The 20,564-nt window shown below is 41.9% G+C and overlaps 1 protein-coding gene across 4 annotated transcripts in view; it reads right to left on the reverse strand.

Annotated features, from left to right (window-relative positions):
* Positions 1–20,564, reverse strand: part of ptprua (protein tyrosine phosphatase receptor type Ua) — a 195,975-nt gene that overhangs the window by 121,833 nt on the left and 53,578 nt on the right. For all 4 annotated transcript variants that reach the window (XM_034599998.1, XM_034599997.1, XM_034599996.1 and 1 more), the window contains exon 2: positions 19,734–19,862. In XM_034599998.1, the coding sequence (XP_034455889.1) occupies positions 19,734–19,862 (129 nt within the window). The remainder of the gene's footprint in view (positions 1–19,733; positions 19,863–20,564) is intronic.

A 20,564-nucleotide genomic window follows, 5' to 3' on the forward strand; every position in this document is an offset into this window, starting at 1 on the left:
AAGACAAAGACGTCCGTGAGACGCAGACTTTTTGGAGCGTTTGAGAAGACGGTTAAATGAAGTCAGATGGAGCTGTGACAGCAGGCTTCTCCTCCTCTTTCTTAGTAGCAACATTGTTCATGTGGACATGTTAGGATGACATGTCATTGAGAGAAATTTGATTCAAGTACAATCAAAGGTTTGGCTTCCAAAGAGAAATATTGATGTTATTGAACTGAAGTCAGCAGTGGCCTCATGTTCTCGTGCTGCTGAATTGTGACCACTTTCATTCCACTACAACTTCAAACAGAGCCTCATGATAAAATCCTTGCAAAGATGAAACAAGGCCCCTTCAAAGTGCTTCGTATCCATTAAATAAGAGAGCGCTGACCATCCAAACCAGATATTTGAATGCATCCAAAGATTACTCCACTAAACAGTGCCTTTTTTTACCAGCACCAACACTGAGACTGGTGTTTTCACCGAGTGATTAGGTGTGTGTATCATCATGGCAACATGTGGTGGAGCGGGAACTACCACAGAGGAACTTTGGCAGGTTTCTGTCAGTCTGTTTGTCACAACTGGTCACATAACTTCACAGTTGAATGGGTCGCGGGTCAGAACATCAACATGTTCATCGTCATCACGGCTGCTGAGATCCCACTTTTAACATTGTCACAGAAGAGGCATGATAAAGGCTCCCACCACCCGCACCCCACACACTTTTGTGGTCTTACAGGGCCCTCGCCCCAATTAGATTTGGGTGTAGAACAAAGCGAAATGAGGACCTGCAAAAATGTTATACTCATTCATTACAACTTAGAGATATGGCTAATGTAGGATTCAAAGACCACTCGAAGGCAAAAATGACTCTAAAAACTAATTTGGCATGCAGTGCCGAGATAAACTTTCCTGACTTTTAATTACTCTATCGCTCTCATTTCCTCTATCTTTATAGTATTTTAGTGTGACGCAGAGAAAGGGAAGGGAGATAGAGCAAGACCTCTGTACCAAAAGAGAGGAAGTATAGGGTGGAGGCGATGCATTGTTGAGATGTGGATTTCTCTCAGTCTGTGTCAGGTCTTTTCAGCCAGGCTTTGAAGTGCTTAGGTTCTGCAGTCCCAAGACGAGGGTGGTTACGGACGATGAAACACAGGATTACAGCCCCTCTCGTCCAATTAATTTTCTGCCTGTTTGGGGAAATAAAGTCTCTTTATCTCCCCAGGCCATCGCTGTGGAAGTCTTCTCCCTTTCTGATGGTTGGGGAGTTTCTAATCTAACTCTAGAGAATACCGAATGGTCTGTATTGGTAAATGGTCTGTATTGATGACCACTCAAAGCGCTGTACTGCCATTCACCCATTCACACGCACATTCATACAGTGCATCTATGGGCAGCACTTTTTTCCATGAGGGGCAATTCGGTGTTCAGTATAATGCCCAAGGACACTTTGGCATGCAGACGGGAGAGGCTGGGATGGAACCGCCGACCTTCTGGTGAAAGGACCCCCTCAGCCACAGCCGCCCCTGAAGAGCAATCTACCAACTCCAGCACGGTCTAAGTAAGGGGGATTGTTCCACATCCAAATAAAACTATTCAGAACAAATTGACCAGCTAAGAGTCATCCAAGCTATTGTGAAGAAATAAAAACACAGACCTAACTTCTTTTCCTAGATCTGGAGGTTTTTATTGACCATCTCAAACACATACTGAAGTGGTGTGCCAGTCCACTGATTTTATGTGTACAATTTTGCGGCTGCTTTTTGCAGCATCTCTTTGTTCCCGTTGAGTGTGCAGAAAAGCAAAGGTTTACGCTTAACTAAGCCCAAGGCGATTCCCAAGGTCAGAACCCTCTATTCGTTGTTTCACTCTGGCCTACAGTAAAAAGTGCACAGCAAAAACTATGATACAACCGAGCCTGCAGCTCTGGCCAAATCATTGCAACAGTGTGGGTGGTCCAATCAAAGTCTTGCGTTCTTCTTCTCTGTGGGAGTTGCAGCCCCCGGTTAGACAGCAGCCTGGAACAGCACATCCTGAAGTCTGGATTAGGCCTGCCAAGTGTAGATTCCCTCGCTTTCTCGCTCGCTCCTCTTCCAGGAGAGCAAGTCGGTTCATCTCAGCTTAAAGATGTGTCAGGGGAAAGCCGAGACAACCCCTGTCCACTGCTGAAGCGCTGCAGAGGAACCATAAGGTACCCAAGGGTGCACCTCCCAGCATCACTCCGAGTTGTTAGCTTGACTTTAAAAGGCACTCTGGGAGCTGTGTGGTAATTCAAAGACAAGCAGGTAAACAAGTCCAAAGACAGAAATCAGAGGAAACTGCCAAGCTGTCACAAGACTGCATGCAAGTTCTATATTAGTAACCCGGGACCTGCGGGTTGAACCGTGCAGCTTTCTAGAAAATACTGCAGTTTGCTGGTGGCACGGGTGAAAAAGTGACAATTGGCTTAAACCCCCCCCAGAATGTACAATTTACTTTAAGTGTTTAGATCGCAACAAATAAGCTATCATGAATGAACTAAAGAGATAATTAACGAATAAGGACAATGTTCTGTGAGAGAAGAAACAAAGGAGCAACTGATAGGGATGAATATCATGTCTCTGTTGTTGAACAATCTGAATTAGTGCTGTAGTAATACACGTTAAAACAGCAAGAGTTAAACATGAGGGAAGTATTTTGCATTAAGATGTAACAGTATCCAAATAGAAGGAGATAAAAAAGGATTGTTGAGCTGGGAAGCTGAATGAAATGTCTGGCCACTATATTTACAGTGCAGTCAATACAGAACAGTAGAAGGTCACCAACTGGGCAGCGCAAAGCTAACATTTTGGCAGCGCTTCAACAGGTTTAAAGGGGAGATAATGATGTCTTTCCATCCCCAGACAGAGCTTTCAGATTCGGATGCGAGTGGCTGAGAGTGAAAATATTTCCTTTTGACATCATCATCATCTCCACCAGCCTCCAGTCCCAGCTCTCATTTCCCAAGTCGCTCCAGCGTCTTCAAACACCAAGCAGAGCGAGGATGTTTAGCAGCAGCAATTTAAATTTTAATCCTACAAACTTTCAATTTTACTGTAGCTGGGATGTGGGGGGAAAAAAAGATCCAGTGAGAATGAAAGAAAAAGGAGAGATAGCGTCAAGTACTCATCAGTTGGCGGAAAGGAAGACGACGGCGATATAGACGACAAAGAAAAAGAAGAAGAAGCCAATTACCCATGTGGAAAAGCTAACCATGGGGAAGTGGGCTGCCTGTTCTGCGTTCGATAACCCCCCCGTGTCATCCCTCTGTGTCAACCGGACTTTTATCTGTCACTTGGAGGGAAAAAGAGCGCCACCGCTGCTGCTGCTGCCGCTGCTGCATAGGCAACAACAACAACCTGCAGCCAAAAAGAGAGCCGCGAGCCGCAGACAGGGAGACGAGAATTAAGAGAGTCAGGCAACCACAGGGGCAACTGATATGTAACACATGAGCTGAAAGGAAATGGAGTAGTAGGAAATACTAAGGCTCACACGCCGGGATTCATCACTCACAGCACGCTATCACAACAAAGGAGTGTGGAGGAAGAATGTTACAGCCATTAAAAAATAGGGCAGTACGATTATACTGGTTTGGATATATGTATCTGCCAATACTGTTCTTTTTTCGGTTTATGCAATATGTGTTCAAGAAGACATACAGGCGTATGCTGCTTGTCTTAACATGATCAATTCAACAGAGATTCAATATTAGCAGAAGAGACATGAGCTGACTAAGTTGAAACGCTGCAGCCCTGTGCTCTGACTGCAAAAACATATCGAGTCTGCTCCTGCTGCATATTTTTGGACAAGGACTACAAACTAATTACAGTTTTCTGTGTTCGCTGCTCCACACAAAAAAGGCAAGAGAAGAGAGGGAAGAGAATGTCTTAGCTCAACAATATTACCAGCTCCATAGTAATTAAACCCCCTGACGAGCTGAGCATTCACGTCAATAAATCATTCCAACATTTCGGTGGCAAAGTGTAACGGCTGTTTGTAATGGTTGTAGGGGGTGGGTGTGCTGCTGCAGACGACTCAGGCATTAGAACACAATAGGAGTTAATTGAAGTTTTCCTAAAAATCACATCAAATCAGTGGGTTTGAAGACTTTCAAGACCTTACTTACCCTATGAAAACCAAAGAAATAAATAACATTTTCAGAGTTGTTCACCATGTCCTTGAGATGGCCTTCTCACCGAGTAGATTCACCGACACAGAATGAACCTGACTACCTTCTGGAGCATCCCACTGAGGGCCCAGAGCTCAAAAGCACTGACGAGCAAGGCAAAACAAAATCTTATTGGAGTGTTTCTGTGGAAAATGGTTCAAATGTAAATGAATATCAACAGAACAGCCAAATTAGCTTGGACAACCATTTGGAATAAAATTAAACAAGCTTCAAATAATCCTCAGCATCAAACTCTTCACCCAAGATGTATACATAGGACTTATATGTATTTAGACATCTCAGTAAATTAGCCCCATCTCCTCTTTGTCGAATATGTTCACAAAGTAACATTGGTACTTTCACATGCATATTTTAGGAATGCCCGCAAGTACAGTCCTTTTGGTCACAAGTCAAATAATCCTAATCCCCATAAATTATTGATATTCCATGCTGCCCCTTATTATGGATGCTATGATAATTCTCAAGTACCTATGTCTATGCTATCAGAAAGAATCCAGCTTTCTGACCTAACTGTTGCAGAGAAGAATTCTTGCAGTACAGTGGAAGCCACCACACTAAACCTTTGGTTGTTCCTGTTGTTAACTATTTTATCTCTCTTACTCTCTATCTCAAGGGGCCAAAGGAAAGACCACGAGGGCAGAAGCTCTTCTAGTTGTCAAATCTCTTGAAGAAGGGAGGCTTAGATCATATACAGTATATATATCATATATTTATATAGAAATAAAATGTTTTTTTGCTGGCAATGGTTGACCTTTAAACATGCGTGCACATGTGTGAGCATATACACCATACGTGCTGTATATGTGGATGTAGGTCCATGGTCTCATGTGCATGTCTGTCGAGTTCTGTTGAACATGACATGTTAGGTGTTCTGGGATATTAATATGTTGTTTTGAATACCACTCCCTTTTGGGAATATGACATTTGAACGGTATACCAAAATGTATTGACCTGGACTGTATCTATACACAAGTTCTCTTTCTTTTGTCAGCATGAACACAAACCAACATCAGAACAGCGTTTGTGGAGTAGCTAGGGAATGACTCCTCTCACATCCGAGCAGGGAGATGGCGATGCTCTCCAGAAGGACGTGGCAAGTGTCCCCATGAGGTGTTATGGGGCAGGGAAACACTGATGGGCTCATGGCCAGACATTGGACATGTGAGGGATGCTATCTGATACATCACCTAAAATAAGAAATATGCAGAGTGAGCGTCTGAGGAAATGTGATGCTTGTGTGAAAGAAAGACATGCTGCGCTGCGGCTGAAAGGCCAGAGGCAGCTGGTTCACACAGAGCCGGAGCCGCTGAGTCCACTGAGTCAAACAAGTCTGTATAAAAACAAGACGGAGCATCAACCTTGACTTCCTAGAACATTGTGATGTTGTCAAAGTATTAATCAGATTGGTTTTATCTGATTTCTTGACACGGTGCACCACTGCTTTGTTAGAATCATGAAAACCTATTCAAATCAAAACCATTGTGAAAAATAATCTTATATCCAACTGTAGTCATAGTTAAAACATTAACTGGCTGAATAACACAAATGCATTAGACTATGACTATTAGACGTGTTGCAGCAGTTTCCATTATGTTTGGGTTCACAGGGTTTACAACAGAGAACTTCATTACCATCAGCGATTGATTTTTTTTCCGAGGACGTCTGGGTAAAAAAAGTAACTCTCAGTTTTGCTAGTTTAAAAATGTTTGTGTCTGCTCTCCCAGGACCAGGGTTCAGAGACCCTGTGGTCTCAGTAGGTGCTAGTTAAAGCAGTTCAGGACTCGACAAAGTTCTTTGAAGGATTTCGACTTTGTTCTGGAGTTCAGTCAGACTCTGTTCTTCTTTTGCTACAGAGCTCCAGAGGTTTTGATCTGGCTGGAAAATATCACTTATTGTGCATTATTTAAATGGTCATTAGTCTCTCACAAGCCTCATCCTTCCTTCACAGAGCTCTAGGCTTTCATTATTACATCAGTCATCAGCCCATTATATGCAAATGACTCATCCTGACTCTGGAACCTATAATATATAATATATCAATTACACTGACAATGAGATGTTTGCATGAAGGGGATATGGAAATATGTCCTAAAGATAGCCTGCCTGCACCTGAGGGACAGTAGAAAAGGAGGAAACGGAGAGAGGGGATGAAGACATGAAATTCAGAGAAAAACAAAGGGCAAGGGACAGAGACTTTAGAAACATGGATAGAAAATAGAAGAAAGAAAAATGCAGAAAAAGTCAAATTAAGGAAGAGAGGTAGAAACAGAGGTCAGCTTTAGTGGAAAGGGAAAGGAATACAATCACCAACCATTTCACTTTAAAAAATTTATGAGAAATGGCAAGAGGAATAGTCATTTATTTTTCCTTATTATGGAAGCTTAAATATTGTATTAATTTCAAAACCTAAAGTAATAACGGAAGGATTCGAGGCTCAGGTGGTAGAGCAGGGTGGCTCTGTTGTCTGGGTTGGTGGTTTGATTCTCTGCTCCTGCTATGACCCTCACGGATAGATAATGGATTGATATAATATATATATATATAAATGTAATTGATGGAATATTTGACTGTCGCATCCCAGTTATTAAAAAACGAAATGTAACAGCTCAGTTTCCAAGGGCCCCATATGCAGCGTTTAACACAACGCACGTCTCTTTGCTACTTTCAGACTAATGTAGTTGTCATTTCTCAGTCCAGTGCGAACATTGAGAAAATAGAAATTGTACAAAGTGCAGACACTTTGCCTCCTTCCAAACCTGAGGGAGGAGTCCACACAGACGATAGGAGCAGCCTTTTAATAATCAGTGGTAGCAATAGAGAGCAGGGGCTGTTTTGGAGCAATGGGACCTGTTTGTAGGAAGACTCACTTGCAGTGCAACGTGCTGATAATACCAGGTATTAAAAGCTCAAGCAGACATTGAAGGTCATAGGCAAAGCTAATAAATAATGCAAATCTACTCTAAATGCCTTTCATAAACTGGAGAGAGCTTAGAGAGGGCGTCGTGATTGACCCGCTTGTTAGCACAGAGCTCAAGAGCCACATTTGCAGGCACTGAAACTGCCACCTGAAGCAAAAAGGAAAGTTTTCTGAGGTCACAAGGAGTGGATTTTAGGTAAGACTCAATGTAGCCTGCTGGCGGGCAGCCATTGTGGTTGCTTTAGCACATGGACAACTGTAGTGAACTTCTGTCATTGCTGTAAACCTGATTGATTTCTTCTTTATTTCAAACTATTTAATCAATGACACATTCGGAAAAAAATGTGTGCATGCTTTTGCTACATGCAAGCAAACCGTAAAGCTAGAAAACCGTTCATTCACATTAGCATCTAATTCTAATTGATAGAAGGTAACATTTAATACTGTCCAGAAATGAAGCCAAAATATCCAAACGCTGCCATCTTGTACATTTGAAGCCAGATTTTGCACAGTAGCATTGAGGGATGGAGCCGCGATAGTACGGTCCTGCCAATACAAGCGCTCGACCAATAAGGAGTCAGTCTCAGGCCTCAATCATGATGTTTAAGCCCGTTTTTACAGATTAAATAAACCAAACTTACTGGGAAAATTAACACTTGAACATACACCACTATGTTAACACATACTTATGACAGAAAACATCTTTGAGAAAAAAATATTTGACATGTATTTTGACTCTTTATTTTGGCTCATGTCCCATGCATTAACATTAAGGAGGCAGGATTTATGACCTATTCCGCAGCCAGCCACCAGGTGGCAATTAACACGATTTGGCTTCACTTTTGGGAAGCAGTCACGTTGTCCATCTTTATAAACAGTTTATGAGACACAATAATGTGTTTTTACTTTCTAGATATTCAAAAACAATATAAGATGCAAATGATAACTTACCTGTAAAGCATAGAGAGCTTTTATTGTACCCAGCTAACACATTGTTTCAACCGGAAAAAGACTAAACTCAAAGCAAACCACCAAATGCAAATTTTGTCAGCAGAGTAGTTAGCTACATAGCATGCTATTTAGCTAGTTGATTTGCACCATTTGCCACAATGGCCCAATACATACTGTAATGTATTTAGTATGTATCATCATATCATCCACGTTACTACGGTGACCAGAATAAAAGAGTTCATGTTCAGTTTGACTTAATCAATATAACTAAATGTATTTGCATATATCAGCAGGGTCTTATTAACCATTACTGGTGCTGCATTCAGTGAACACAAATTGAGGGTCAGCCATGGTTGATATATTTTTTGACCATCCTTCATACATCTTGGATATTTCATACTCTATTTCCTTAACATGGTGAGTCAGATAGCCTCTATATCCAAGTCCTGACAAAATGTTGCTGCCCGTCGCGCTATTGACGTAACCAGTGTCACACCGGCCTGTCATTACAGTCATGTTCATTACAAAGGGATGGTAACATTATCATTACACATGCTGCTGAGCTTGAGTGATCCCCTTGTAGAGAGGACAAAATTGGCACGTTGATTTAAAATGCCAATGATTGAACACGACATGGTGTTGAATGAAAAAAAAAAAAAAAAAAGATGGGAAAAGAAAATAACCACTGAGCCCACGGATGAGACTAAGGTCTAAGCAGAACTGTCAGAGTGCACATAGGTGGAACAACTATTTAAGATTAAAATGAATGTCTGTTATCTGTTACTTCTCCAGAGACAATAGTGAATCAGATGGCGCCTGCCTGATCACATCTCTGTCTCGCTGCATAATAAGCCAATCAACAAGCACTGTCGACATCATTTCTATAGTACTCGTGCTGGTTGATTCACGAGGATAAAAGCATGCATTTACTCCTTGATGAGAGCTGATGCACACAATGTGTGGCGCACCCAGGGTTGAGCCTTAGGAACACAACTTTTTCGATGGCTTTGTTATCATCAGACTTCTTCTACAGCAAAGTGCAATTTCACTGTTTGTACTGAGCCCTTATCATTCAATGTGCCACAAGAGGATAAGAAAGCAACAGGCAGTCAAAGTTCCGCATGAAAAATTCTGGTTACTTCGCCTAAAAAGTAGAAAACGCTCCATCACTCGCCTTCGACCTTATCAATCCTGAATCTCCCCTTGTGAGCAGAAACATCTGTTGTCCCCACGACACATCGCCTTTTCCCCTTCACTATATATTTTCCAAACGGTTTTCATTTCTCGAGTCTGTCTGTGGTCTGCTTTCTGTATTTAGTAGGCTCAGTCAGTCTCCCCCAAGATACACACACACACACACACACACACACACACACACACACACACACACACACACACACACACACACACACACACACACACACACACACACACACACACACACACACACACACACACACACACACACACACACACACACAGATGGTTGATGTCCTCTCAGTAACTTTCCGATAAAAGGAAGTAAATGTAAAACCTCACAGGAACCAATGACTGAAAGGAGTCACTACTTAAAAAAAAAAGAAACAAAAAAAAACACTGGGGCCCAGATTCACAGTATTACTCTGAATCGTCAGCAACATTATCAACTCTGATGGTGTCTGTGACACCCATGCCAACTGAAATCGGATGCCAAGTTCATAAAAGCAGCATGTATTGCCTCAATAAAAGCAAGTAGAAAGAGCAGTAGAAAATCTGACTATCGCCGCTCTTTATAAATTGTTGCCAAAGTTAAGATACCAGATTTTAACCAATGCACGCGAGTGTTGTAAGAGAAATGTCTCACTTTGTAGCAGCTATATGTTACGCCTCTATGCCCATACAACGAAGATATTAATTACCACTTATTTCAACATTACTACATTGTTTGACCAACCTTACACTCGGATTACACAGGATGCATCTTCATGACTACATTTTCAAATGCCTAGCTCTGACAGGTTGCCTGCAAATTCTTCAAACCCTAATGGTGATCACCAAAAAACCTACAAACTGAATGACAAGACATTGTTCATCATTGCCTCCCAATATAGGCAGAATTGTGTTTTTTCCAGCTTCTTCCAAAACGCAGACAGCAGCTTTACAATGTTTCAAAGACGACATTTGGTTTGTTTTGTTTTCCAATGCTGATGTAGATAAAGGAATAGTTCGACATCTTGGAAAATAAGCTGCTTCGCCTTCACGGAGCATGAGATGAGAGGATCAATAGCACATGTCTGAGCACTAAATAGGAAGATGGAGCCTGGTGGCCATTAACTCAACTTGGCATGAACTGGAAGCCAAAGGAAAGAGCACAGCTGTGTACAAAGTTTTTAAAGAAAAAATTGCCCACAAGTTCCTTTAAAGACATAAAACTGCTGCATTAACTTTGTTCTTACATTTCTTTTCACGTGTGAAATAAACAAACGTGATAGATCGTGTTGATCAGTGAGCTGGCGCGTGAGTTTTTTTGCACTTTACAGCGCAGAAAGACCCGAGGCAGGAAAAGCAGCTTCCTCTCTCCAGAAAGTTTAGAAACAAGTGAGACGTATCTATTCCAGTCATCTAACTTTTGGAAAGAAAACTAATAAGCGTATCTTCAAATTAACCCATCAACCTTGATCCCCAAAAAAGGTTTTGCTTTGCAATTAATTAAGAGCCCTGCTTCATAAGAGGTGCTTGTCAGGTCTGTGCAAACATGGGTCCTAATAGGCATCTGAACAAATGATCAAAGCTGTTGTTATTCTAGTGAGGACAGTGTCACAGGGGCTAATGGCTGTGTTTTCCTCCGCAGTAGATAAGATAATGTATAAGCACATGATTGGTCCTGAATAGGCCCTTCAGCAGTATATAGTCTTTACTGTACCTCGGTCAATAACACGCTCTCCACTGCTGACGATTTAAATAAGTCATGAGATCAAGAGAAACTGCTCTCTGTTCTGTTAAATGTGCCATTTAAATGCAAAGAGTCATTCTGCTGCTTCTAGTTGGTTTTTCTACTCTGGGCCGTGGCACACCAAAGTCTGCACCTGCAGCGTTCAGGAGGAAACCAGGACTGGGGACAGGCAGGAGGGTGGAGGAAAGACACCGTCGAATGTTTGAAGCTGTGCTTAGAAAATGAGCATCATGTTTAAAACCCCATGAGGGGCGTTTCAAGGGGGAAGAGCCTCACAAGTTTGGTTTTGATTTACTTCCACTTTGCCGAGCTTTGTGCATTTGAGTGCAGCAACAGCATTAATGGCTCAAAGCTGATTTATGCTGGACCGAAGCGGCCAGTAATGACGACTTCTTTACTGAGAGCCACATGACATTTGCATTCCGTCTCTGTTTGAAATGGCAGGTCTGAGGGCTTTGAAGAAATCTAAAAGCAGACGTCGTCACTTGGCATTGGTGATGGTGCTTGTGCTGCTCTTTTGAAATGTGAATAGGTTGATAATCTCCTCGGCACCGAAATCCATGTTTTCACCCACATTTTAAGTAGCTGCATATGGAAAATAAATAAATAGTGCATTTGTTTTGGAATTTGAAATGTATTCAACCATTAAACTAACCGCAAAAATACCAACACTTAAATAATGTGCTGCTGTTTAAAGGACTCTTTGAATAGCCTCTCTTCCAAAGTCAATGTGGAGCAGTGGAAACATTGCACTTTACACATGTGGCTGGATTTTCTAACACTGAAAATCATTGTCCAAACTAAATTAAATAATTACAAATACTGTGACTGACTGTTCCTTGAGGAAAATATAGTATATTGGTGGTTTTAATATCACATTTACTAACAAATCAACATTTATTTAACCTTTTTCTGTATTCAATGAATAACTGAGGGAGGCCCTCAGGAGTGACAGGATACAATAAAATACAGGTATACAGATATAGTGAATACATTAACACAGTATATAAATATGATGCATAAAAATACAGAACATAAAGCAATTCCAATCAAGTAAAACACATGCATACAGAAGATAAAGCTAAATGTATATCAACCATGGATTTACATTCCCCAAGGTGAACTGAAGAATTCCTTTGTAAGACACTTTGTAATGTGTTCCAGGGAGTAGGCGCAAAGACACTCAAAGCAGTTCTGCCAAAGAACGCTATTCATGTGAACACGTTTGATATCGACCAGACGACCAAAGTCATAGAGGAGATGTAAGCTGGTAAATATATGGGTTAAACTCATGTCTTTACGTGATGACATCTATATATATTTAAAAGGTTAACACTAATCAAAGGTGGGTGGCCCCTCGCCACCGGGCACCTCTCGTGAGTGGGTATCTGGAAAGCTGAGCTCATTTTCAAATCTATGCTGAAAGGCCAAAGCCACCACATCGTCTACCACGCAGAGACGTCTCGTCTCCTCTCCTCTCCTCTATACACACACACACACACACACACACACACACACACACACACACACACACACACACACACACACACACACACACACACACACACACACACACACACACACACACACACACACACACACACACACACACACACACACACACACACCGTTTGAACCGTAGACAGACGCATGTGCTCCCGGTTCGAAAGGCTCTGGACCACCGTGCTCTCAGAGTTTAGACCCAGCTGTCTCGGCACAGCGCAGGCGGTTCAAAAACCTCGGTACGACGTGGTTTTGGCCGTCAGGAAGGTCCGAAGGCTAGAAGACTCTACTTTACAAGACAATTCTGTCAAAAACTGTGTGTGTGCAGCTACTGGAGTCATATTTCATAGCTAGAGAATGTAGATAACTTATCTTTAATAAGCTAATTGGTGTGTTGTGTGTGTTTCTGTATGTGGGGGGTGTGGGTTCAAGGCATTTTTTTCCAGGAAGAGACACTGCTGGTAAAACGTAGGGGTGAAGTTACACTGTTTAACTGCCAACCACCTTTATTTTGAAAACACAAATTCACGTGTCTCAGCCACTGCAGCCAATGACCATGTTAGTGAGCGGGCCACATCAGATGTTCCCGTCGCCTTCACCTCATGCACCATCCTCGCCTCGCGTCTCTATAGACCAAAGCCTCTGAGATGGTAGAGGGTCTCTAAGGAACACCCCATAGTAAAACTGACTTGAATTGAATTCATTCTTTCTTTGAAGAGTCCTCTGAGGTTCAATTTAATTTATTTTATTTAATTTAACTCTGATGAAATCTCCTTCAGCGGCCACTGACTCTTCTTTGTGTGATCTAGCACGGACCTGTTCCGTTTTACCATCAAAAGAACAGCAGCAGCACTGTCCATCACGCACAGCAATCATGTCTGCTCCCCGGCACAGCTCCAGACACTGAGCCTTGACACCTCACACCCTGCATCACAACGCCGATAAGCCGGCTGGAAGATTGAGAAGAAACACTATCTAAAAAAACTGCAAAGCTGAAGGGCGTAACATGTTCCTTTTTAGCTGCAATGTTTCATGTCATTGGTATTCCACTGGCTGGTGGGCGCAGATCAATACTATCGAGCTGCTGGTGCCCAATAAACTCAGTTGTTGTCTCAATTGCAGTCTCTTTAACGCCTCAGAAAGAATTTAAAGCCCTTGGGAAAATTCTGGGTAAAATGTATATTTGCAGTGTTACCTCTCGAGTCCTCTTGGAAAACTCTGACCTTGAATGTTGGTCCTGAGCTGCCGGATGAACCAGTGGCTTGGGGAGATGGATTATTCTTCAGCGATGTATGGAAACATAACAGATAAAGATGACTTCACGGGTAAAGTCATATTTCTGCTCTAACGAAGACGTCGTGTTTTCTTACAACTTGACAGCAAATCAATTGCACTTCCTGAATTTCACATTGATGCAAGGTTAGATATAGAAACATGCGTGCAATCTGAGAACAGACTTTCCCACCCCTTTTTTCCTATGAAACCTTAACAAGCAAGACTGCGTTCAATTATTTGTCTCGCTAGATTCTGTGCACGGGTAAGAACATATAAGTTGATATTAGGTTCCTGTGAATTGCGGTAAGTCACTTCAGGAACAGTGAACGTCCTCCAAAGAACTGAAGATGGACGCATGATGTTGTGAGCATTGATTGTGAATTTGTGTTAAATTGCTTCCATGGCGTCTCAGTGGGCTCCTGATGACAGAAAACTGCCACCAAGCCTCAGTCCTTTTTATGATGAATTTATTATGTTATAAGATAATGTTTTTTGTTTATTTTATATAATTATAGTTTTGCTTAAAAATGTTATTCTGTCTATTATTTCAGGATTAATTAAAAATAATTAACCTACAGTGGCCCTCTATACAAAAACAACTTTAAAGTTTAAAGGACACTTTAAAGTTTGCACCCACTTCAATATGTCAAAGGGACAGACGATTGGAGCTAATGTCTATGCAGCCAGAACTACTCGTCCCTAACACAGCCTATGGTTTATGTATGACCTCCATAAGAGGGTCTACGACACATTTCTCTGATGATGGGATCTCACACAGCAGCGTCATATGTCAAACCTTCCCCTCTCATCCAGCAGCATCTGAGAGGAACGTTCAAGTCATTCAAGCATGTGCTCATCCCGCCTGAAATCGACCTTCTCTAATGGACAACAACAAAAAAAAAAAGAGATGAAAAGCGGTCTTTGTGGCACTGCCGGCCCCCGAGGACCACCGGGAAGTGTAATCAGCAATGACCCATGCTAGACTCCACCAATCCCAGGGAGTTGCTTAACATACCCGGCCCCCCTCAGGGGAGCTGCGCCCGGAACAGCGGAACAAGCACTTGACAACGGCGAATAAATTATGAAAACCCCCGACGTCTGTCAGCTTCTTGAATCGCAGCGGTCTACACGATGCAGCAGCCTATAACCCTCCCGGATGTGCGTCTGCACAGCAATTCCTACGAGAGAAAAAACCATTTTCGATAAACGTATATGACAAATGTCTGTGCAGATTGGAGGCAGGCCACCTGTGTAGATGCATGAGAAACTTAAAGAGAAAAGCAGCAAGGGACTGAATGTGGGTAAAACAAGCTGTCAGGAGGCTGATGACTGGAACAGGGTCCAAGGTAATAAGATTGTTTGGCATAAATCACTGAGGAAACCTGGTGAGCATGCAGACGTAGGCTGTAAGTCCATTCCAGCAGCCATTAACATTCAGCTAGAGTGGATATAAAGCATGTTCACACTTTACTCCGAGACATATGAGGAAGAGGCTGCTGTGATTACCAGTGAGAGTGGGTACATTTCACCAGCAGCGCAGTGCTGCAATGTGCATGTGGTATCACTGTTAGTCAGCAGACTGAGTGATCGTGTTTTCAGTGTTCCTTACATCATGTGCTAAACTTTCTACTTAATGGAGAGGAGGAGACGGACGAGCTCAGATGGGTGGAATATAATTACATTTAGAGTCTGAAAAGATTAGTTGGCTGGCAGAAAATTAATCAACACTTATTCTGATAATCCATGTAGATTATATACATATATATATATATTAAATATATGTTTTCGTGTGATTTCTTTCATCATATTTTGCGTAATATACGATGGACTTTAAACCTAGAGATGTTTGTTAACAACTGAAACACAACATCTGACACGACCTTTAAACGTTGTGATGGCGAACACGTTAGCAAAGAGTTGTGTATTTACACTTGTTGTAGACGCGGAGCAACATCAGCATTCTTGTCGCATTCTGTTTCTGGCTACCTGACACTTTTAACTCCAGGGAAATATCTGTCTGTTTAGCTGCTAAACGCTCCTCTGTGTTCACCGACCGGCTCCTCTCCTAACTTTGTGAGTCTGCTGTTTGGTGCTGGGAAGGTTTTAAGAGTTTGTGTTTCCGTCCCAATGGAAGAAAACAAATGGCCACATGTGGGAGCAGAACAAAGTGTGAAGACAACACTGATGTACAGTATAATACAGGTTAGTGTGAACATCCTGCTCACACAACCCAACAGTACTGTTCATTACGAGTGCTGAGTTGGTCTCCATCTCGTTGGGGGAAATATCTGTCTCTTTAGCTGCTAAATGTTCCACTGTGTTCACTAACTGCTCCCTAAACCAAAAACAATGAGTTGCTGTAAAACAGTAGAGCTGAGGGATTGCTGTGCAATACTTCTCTATGCTTTTTTTTTTGTTGAACACGGCCATTTGATCCATTTGCAGGTTGAAGAGCTGACACGATGCCACTTACACAAGCTGTTCAGCAGAGATCTGGTCACCTTGGACTGGGCAACAATTACTTAAATTTAAAGTTTTCTTATCAGTCGATATCGATAATTATTACAATAAATGTCAGAATATTTATTTCACTTAAGTCTAAAGACAGATTTTGGCTCCTGAGTGAAGGTTGTAGTTTTAATCCCTTTTAAATGACAAAAGCTTGATAAACAGAAAAACATTCAACAAATCTGAAGTAGATTAGTTAAGTGTTATACCACTTGCACAATAAATAAGCAAGATATATACATTTATATATATATATATATTGGACTTATATTGCTATTGATTAACATTGTATTGTGATAATCCCTGATAATTCTTTTATTAGCCAGCCCTACTGTCACCTTCAGTTTGAGTTGAGACTGACCTCTGTGACAAAAAGGCTCCAGCATTCTGCTGCACATCCATTCCCATCATATTCTTTGCACCAAAGGGCATCTTGGGTAATTCTTTCATAAGTGAACGGCTCTCAATAAAGCTGTGAAAGCAGGCTAAATAAAAGTGTAGGGACTATAATACAGACGAATGCCCCCTGTCAGCTTCGTATTGTGCATATTGTATTGGAAGACAAAACCCCAAAACACAGTCAATTTGTCAAACAACTCGGCACAAGGTGATGAAGTTCAGAGCCTCCCTCAGGCAACATCCCCAACAGCCACCATTTCTCTTTTCAATAGCTGCATGGCCAAGCAAATGTGTAGTTTGTTTTTTCCTCCTGTTCAGCAGCAGTCAGCGTTTGTTAGTTATAAATTATGAGTGAGTCGGGAGGCAAAATCCAATCACAAATGCATCTCTTGAGACGCATGTGAGATGCACTGTTGTGCTAGGTGAGGGGAAGCTGGACTGCGATCTGTCTCTGCTGCGTCTCAACAAAGTCATACAGAGTCATAAATCTGGATACAAGTTTGTGACTGAATGGACAAATCCGTACCTTTGTCAAAAACATCTTTCACAACACTGGCACGTCCTCATTCAAAACCAATTATTACAATTATCGTTTACCGGTCTGAAAAGATTTTTTGGTTTTGAGGTGTGGATTCGAAGTTCCCCTCCGGAAACTGACAGAATGCTGCACAAACAGTCCCATTCAGTTTGCAGTGCAGTCCTTTTAATTAAACGTGTCATTATTTTATTCCAAACACTCACAAACACTCCCATAATGAACCGTCTGAAAAACAGCACAGCACATAAAAGCTGCGGCAAGCCTGCTTTATAGTAGACTGGAGGGTTATTGTGTCTGTGTTGTGTTTGGTACCCAAACAGCATTGTTTATAACTCTATTTCTAGACTAGCTGGTAAATATCTCCAGACACCCAGTGCTTCCTTTTCTTTGTTTTCGTTTTCACAATATTTATTTCCAAATGCCTGCTTCAGGAACCTGGCTGCAGAATACAACAGCACATTGACTCTCAGTCCATCAGATGAGCTTATTGGAAAGTAAACCTTCATGTGAAAACCCCATCTTGAAGATTATTGTACTTAGAGCAGGTCAGGTTGGTAATAAGGTAAAGGCTATTCTGAGGTATTAGAAAACAACAAGGCTGATTCAAAATGAAGATTTGCAAAGTGAACATATATATATACAAATGATTCCAGCATCACATTCCATGTGGTTCAAAAATACTGTGAAAGTTGAAGGTTATTTGACAATTTACACAGTTTTTCTATCAAAAAAGACAAAAAACTTAGACGTGATCATCCTCACGTCACATGACAGCTTCTCCTCAGAAGAGAGGATTAGGAAACCCAGATGGCAAACACAAGCAATTGGGTTTGTTATTCAAAGTTTTTATTTACTTCTTCATGCTGCTATTCTATTTTTGACGTTCAGAGATTAAAACCGGAGAATGTGACACATTTTTGTCGTCGCATTAAAATAACTAATAATAATAAACTTAATTTATGACTCTTCTTGTAGACGAGAAATGCAGCTTTACTACAAGTAAATGACATTCACTGCGTAAATCAAGTAAAAAACAACAGAAATTACCATAAAGACATGTTGAAAACCATAACGGAACATAAGATGCAAGTTTAGTGCGGTTCAGAGGCACTTCAGCCTCCTGGTGGCAGGAAAAGACAATGATTACCTGCTTCCTAAACCGCTGAAATGTGATATTGTGCACTGCAGGAAAAAATTGGTACAGGGTATTTCTGAGGCACATTCAAATTGGTATAATGACGCAGACTTCAATTGAGCTCTCCTTGAAGGGATTTGTGGTGTTTGACTTGTTTTTGTCAACAAAGATCTATAAAACTAGTTGTGTGGAGAATTTTTTAAAAAGAGAGAAGTCCACACTCCTGAACCACTGTGTGGAGTCTGTGTACTTGTCTGATTAGCAGCTTCTGAAAGCTATTGTCAACAGGACTGACCCAAATGCCTCAAAGCTTTGACGACTCTGCTGTTGCCGGGGTAATGGACACCGTGGGACAGTGACACGTGACCGTGTGACAGGCTTACAAGTGACGACTACTCTCGCAAGTTGTTGAAACAGTCAAGCGTCTGGACGCATTGGTTTTCCTGTCACACAACTGAAAGTGGATTGACTGTTATTGTAGGAGGCTCATGTCAAAGCTCCATGTAGGCTGACAACGGACTGCAGACTTGTATTTTTGATCCCTGAAGTGTTGGCATGGGCTATGACTGTAATTTGATGTGATTACTGCACATTTTAAAGCCATTTTTATTTGTTTTATACAGAAGCCAACTTATTTTGTGCTTCCTACAAAACCAGGTCTTATATTTGTTATTCCGGCATCGGCTAAAGTCTGAGAATTTGGAAATACAGGCAGACAGAGACTCCTCTATGTATCTGTAGGATCTGGAGCTATTTATCCATAACTTACACTCCACTGTATCACTGCTGAATCTTTTAGACTTTATCGTTTTATGTTTCATTAAATTTTATCAGTTTTTTTTCTAGTCTTTTAAATCCATTTTATATGTCTTTTTAAACTGCCTTGTCTTTTATATCTCTCGTCTTTATGCTTTTTATGTCTAATGTAAAGCACAGTGAATTGCCTTGCTGCTGTACAAATAAATGTCCCTCATCTTTAGTGGGCACTAACTCAGCCATTTGTAACGTTTGATAATGGATCCTTCCCAATCGCACCTTGTGATACACGTCAGTGTTTCATCAAGGATTTAGTTTTAGCCGTCGGGGCACTGCCTCTGCAAAATAAACACAGTGGAAACCCTGCAGGTGCTGCGTTGCCTTCGCATCCTAAATGTTGCTGCAGAAACAGCAACTACAGAGCATGTGTTCACTTCCACCGGTTACTTTTCACAGATGAGAGCTGTCCAGTGACACACAGTCCACAACTGGTCTGGAGTGAGCTGCTCCCCTGCAGCATGTGTGCGTCATACGCCACTGTCACCGGCACATAGACTACAGCTGCACGGTCAGTCTCGGGCGCTACCAGTGCTGTGGTTAAAAGCCTTAACTGTGACATATATTGGAGCCTACCTCGGAGAAGATCAGGGGTCGTGTGTGGCCAGTTGTAGGTCCTGATGAGCTGCCAGTCAAAGTCGTCGTCTTGGCCCTGTCGGTATTCACACAAGCCCGGGTCTGAGTCCTCGTCAAAAGTACAGCCAGCTACGGAGGGGAAGAGATACAAATGTGTTATTAAAAGGTAAAGCATGTGAAGATGTCTGGATATTAGTCAACTTTATTTGCTTTCAGGAAAAAAACGTGGGCAACAAACTCCTCGTAGACCCAACGAGAAAAATGATTGGTCAGTTACATCACCACAGGCTCATTGTTAATACCTCAACTACTGAACCACGTTTCCAGCTCTAAACTACATTACAGCTAATGGTTGGCACTGGGTGGTCACCATGGACTGTCCATCTCATCCACTCCCTCAACATCCGCCACCATTTGGTACAATTAGTCCTGTGGTGAGAAAATGACACAACAGCCACGGGTCACCCAGATCGCCAGAGATAATGGGGCAGCGGTGCCAGAGCAGCGAGAGGGGGGCTCTTCAGCTGATGGAGGACAACAACAGCCTGGCTCTCAGCCCGAGAAGGTGACCCAACCCTCTAATGGTTGCATTCTCTCCATTCTGCCATTATCACACAAAACAGGGTCTTTAGAGCGACCAGTTAGGTTGTGAAACTGGGGGTGGTGGGGTTTATGTTGGCAGGGGGGGGTTGTTGTTGTTTTAATGGTCAGAAAATACAGAAGCACATCATTAAAGCCGGAAATGAATTGAAAAACTGAAGTGTAAGGCACATGCTCGGACTTGGCCTCATCCGTACAGTGATGTTTTCCATTGCATAAACAGCTCTTTCA

Source organism: Hippoglossus hippoglossus, chromosome 11 (assembly GCF_009819705.1).
Source record: "Hippoglossus hippoglossus isolate fHipHip1 chromosome 11, fHipHip1.pri, whole genome shotgun sequence".
In the NCBI taxonomy this organism is placed as follows: Eukaryota; Metazoa; Chordata; class Actinopteri; order Pleuronectiformes; family Pleuronectidae; genus Hippoglossus; species Hippoglossus hippoglossus.